Source organism: Microtus ochrogaster, unplaced genomic scaffold (genome assembly GCF_000317375.1).
Source record: "Microtus ochrogaster isolate Prairie Vole_2 unplaced genomic scaffold, MicOch1.0 UNK178, whole genome shotgun sequence".
NCBI lineage: Eukaryota > Metazoa > Chordata > Mammalia > Rodentia > Cricetidae > Microtus > Microtus ochrogaster.
In genome coordinates this window covers 198,943-202,940 of record NW_004949276.1, presented here as the reverse complement: position 1 = coordinate 202,940, position 3,998 = coordinate 198,943, and the positions used below count along the sequence as shown (strand labels likewise).

At 38.9% G+C, this 3,998-nt stretch overlaps 1 protein-coding gene across 1 annotated transcript; it reads right to left on the bottom strand.

Annotated features, from left to right (window-relative positions):
* Positions 1-410: 410 nt before the first annotated feature.
* On the bottom strand, positions 411-1,361 carry LOC101998681 (putative vomeronasal receptor-like protein 4). Its single transcript, XM_005372094.2, has one exon. It carries the CDS (start codon positions 1,344-1,346, stop codon positions 411-413), a length of 936 nt encoding a protein of 311 aa, XP_005372151.2. The 5' UTR covers positions 1,347-1,361.
* Positions 1,362-3,998: the final 2,637 nt, after the last annotated feature.

Below are 3,998 nucleotides of genomic sequence, written 5' to 3'. Positions count from 1 at the left end.
ATAAATAAAGGACAGTGAGCTTATAATTCACGATCCTAGAGAAGCTAATTAGAAGGTGAATCCAAAGACAAACATATAGGCATCCTCCTGAATATAACAATGTTTCTAACTCTAGTCAATCGCAGGATATTCGATAATCTCTTTTACCTTTTACAGGCACCAGGCATGGATGTGCTACAAGAACATAATGCTGGCAAATTATCGATACACAATACAAATATAGGAATTATAAAAAATCATTCCAAAAAGAAGAAAAGTAGAGAATAAGGTTTCAATTATCATTGTAAGTTACTAAGATATTTGTCTCAGGTCAAGGCTGAGTTACCAGGAAGACTGTCTGAGAACAAACATATACTTACACTGATTTGTGAAAAACCCACAATATTACATAACTGAGAGTTCTTTCACAATCATCTAATAGAAAAATTAGAGAGATATTTTCCCAATTTCTCCCACTGAGCATGCCAACACTCAGGCAGAAGTCCATCCCTCTGAATCAACACAATGGGGCTAAAAGTTGCATAACCAAGGACCAGAAATTTTTGAATATTTCCCATCACGGATTTGTTTGCTAAATAGATACTTATAATTAGAGAAAAAGCACAGTCAGTCCAATAGAAGAAAACAAAACAGAGCATCAGAAGGAGGACACTCTGAGCAGCTCTCAGCTCAGGGGGAGTTCTGTAGAGAAGCTTGGAGTTCTGAAGGTAGAGGACATGCTGGTGGTGCTTGTGGAGAAGTACCATGTAGCCACTGGCCGCTCCCATGGCTCCCTGAAACACAGCATCTCTCAGGACCATGAGAGAGAGAACAATCCATTTTGTTTTCTGACTTTCTTGCATAAAATAACAATAGTTGTCTTCACTCTTGAACTGTGATATATTCAGGCTTACACTTGTGATGGAATGAATTAGGTTTACACTTATTAAAGCGTTGAGTATCCAAAAGAATGAAAAGAATGGAAGGATGTGCCATGCAGACTGTGGTCTGAGCCTCCTCCACCCAGATGCTCTGGGACTGATGATGATGGCCTGGACCACAGTGAGGAGACTGCTGGTGCAGATGGAGACCCCACGGGCCACCCTCTGCAGATTAATGAGTATCTTACATACTATGTCATCTAGGAAGTTTCTCAAATCAAGAGTTACCACTATGTTTGGCACTCCGTTCGAAAAAAGGATAAGGAAGTTTGCAAAGGCCAAGTGGATGAGAATAAGGTGGATGGGTTTCTTCTCAGGCCCTCCCCACCAAGTGATCATATAATTCACAGAAACAGAAATGTTTCCCAGCATTCCAAGCACAGTCATGAAGAAGAAAATTATTTCTTTAATAAATTTCAAGAACATTTCTTTCTTCCTGGATAGAAAGAGTTTTTCAAAAAAAGCATCAGTAATGTTAGACATTTATTTATCTGAAAAACAATTCACATAATAGCATTTTCTGACATACGAGTGTCAGTAATGTACACATGTGCTGCTGTAGACTGGGTCCCCGAACTCCTCCTCTTCCCTGTAGATTCTGATTTATGTGTGTTCTCTGACAGGTTAGTTTGGTAACTGGGAAAAAAAACCTAAAGTTTTAAAGGAGATATGTTTAAGCTCTGTAAAGGCAAAATCAGCTTCCACAAGTGTGTATTTGGTGTTTGTCTGCTGTCTGTCTACACGTACAGATTATCCTAGTTCTTTCTCAGCACGACTGAATTGAACTGTAAATTTTTCTACTTTTTCCTCTATGTCATCATATTTCCCCACCCAGTTTCCAAAGACACAGGCTCCTTTCTTATTTGCATCTTGATTAATGTCACAATTACTGGACTTGCATTTGGCTTCAAAGCTTTATAACTTCAATTTCTACATCCCAATATTTTTTTTCAGAACGTCAGTTGAGATACATCCCAATATTTTTAAAAGTTTTTATGTTGATCACTCTGTGATTTTACTCCATATAAATGTTTACTAGTTATTTTTTAAAGTTAGTTCTCAATGTCAAGTCCAATTGTGGAACCGTTTTAGATAAAGCCTTACAGATAAAGCAGAATCATCAAAATATAACCTGAAATTTTTCATGTAACTACCAGACTGAAGTTAAGGATGGTGTCTAACAGAAAACTTGTGCTGCTTTCTAGAAGAGGAGAAAACAGAAATCACTGTGATCCTAGTGAATGACTGTAGGTATCTGGAAACCCAGTGAGTGACCAGGACATGAAAGGGAGCATGGGACAGCTCTGAACCAGGAGATCCTAATGAGGAAAAGCTAAGAATTGGATTAATGGGGTGTTCTATACTGCCAAAAGTTACAAGTCCTCAATGTCAACTGCACATAGCACAGTACGTGGGGGCATACTGGTGTGAGCAGGGAATCCACTATCAAAGAGTTTATGGTGCCCTTTGCTTCTGTGGGGCTTTTTGAGCAGCTATTATGTCAGCTGGATTTGCAGCCTGCTTTTCCTCCAACCTGTTTGTCAGACAGACTGGTTTTTTATACTCCACACCGAACTGATTCCAGAACTTGGACTCGGGAAGGATGTTATTCCTCAAGTTCTGGAGCTCCGTTCTAATGTCTCTGGGATTTGTGGTGAGACTGGACACCTTTTCTAGGATATGAGGAATCTGAACATTAGAGGGCTGCAGGAGTTTGTGTGTTCTGAGAACTTGCTATGCCTCTGTTCCTTCCTGTTAAACTCACAGGATTGCTTTAAATGTCGATGTCTTCGTCAACATAGCCTTGTCTGAGGTTTGTGTCCAGGTGGCCTCATGACTCTAAAAATGTCAGTTGTTGCTGCTCCTCTAGCAAAGTGGCAAGTATTGTCTGTATCTATGAGTCCTAGAAATGACAATACCATCTAAATATTTGTACAAATGAAATATGCTCCAGATATTAATAGAAAGTGCATCAGCTTTCACTGACATATTTAGAATTAAAACATTAAATGTTTTGTTAGTGATTGGAGTCTGTCAAAATCCTAAGTACTAATAAAAATATTAACAATTTTCTGTTCCTTTGATTCTTGCTTTCATGAGGGATTCCTACTTTTCTTGTCCTCTCTTCCCTTTTCCAAGCTTCAAGTCATATTTGAGACCGGGCTCTGATCTTCTTCTGATCCCTTACTACTGAAGTCACTGTCAGTGGAGGAAGAGGTTTCTCATCTTTCACATTATTTGGGAAATACTAAAGGAAATGAATTTAAAAGAAGGGGTGGACTTGTGTTTAGATTGATAGGTGATGCCAGGATTAGTCTAACCCCTAAGAGCCTGAAGTAGGTTATATCCACGCATCCCAGTTTTCTCTAAAAGAAACAAGCAAGCAGGCAAACAGACAAAACTAAAAGATTGTTGTTCTTTGCTACTTAGCATGGGATAAACTTAAGATGAGCTGTTTCAGGATGTACTCGTTCATAGCCTGGATCCTAAATAGCAGCAGTTCTCAAGAAGTCAATGGTAACTGTTACACTGAGTGTTGTATTCCTCACCAGCCGGGCATACAATGACTGAATTTAAGACAAGTATTATAATAGTATGTAATAAAATCCAGAGCCTTTAAAGACAAATACAGACAGAAAACCTTCAAACTGGGAGTTAGAAGGCTATTGTAAAACTATGCTAATATTAGAAAAGTGAAAATGCATCAAAAGAGAAAAGTGTTAATGTTACACACACTAGTGACACTGTTGAAATCACAGTGCTGGCAAACTTACACCTGAAAGGATTTTATTTTCTTTCATTTATCTAGTAATTTTTGAGGGAGAGTGTACCTCTGTAAACAAGGCTAGCTCTGACTAATTCCCTTGGCAAGTCTCTCTAGTGCTGACGTTATAGGAGTGATCGTCTCCAGGGTTTGACAGACATCTGAAAATCTTATGTATCTATTAATCCATTTAGAACGGTAACCTCAGGCAAAGGCCCAGCCAGAATCTGTCATGATTCTCCAGCCTGAGGATGGATAGAGATGCCTCAGTATTTCTGTCTCATTTCAGTATCTCCAGGAACTAGTCTCCTTTG

Excerpts from the sequence above, each read along its gene's own strand:
- LOC101998681 (XM_005372094.2), bottom strand. The coding sequence starts at position 1,346 with ATGTTCTTGAAATTTATTAAAGAAATAATTTTCTTCTTCATGACTGTG.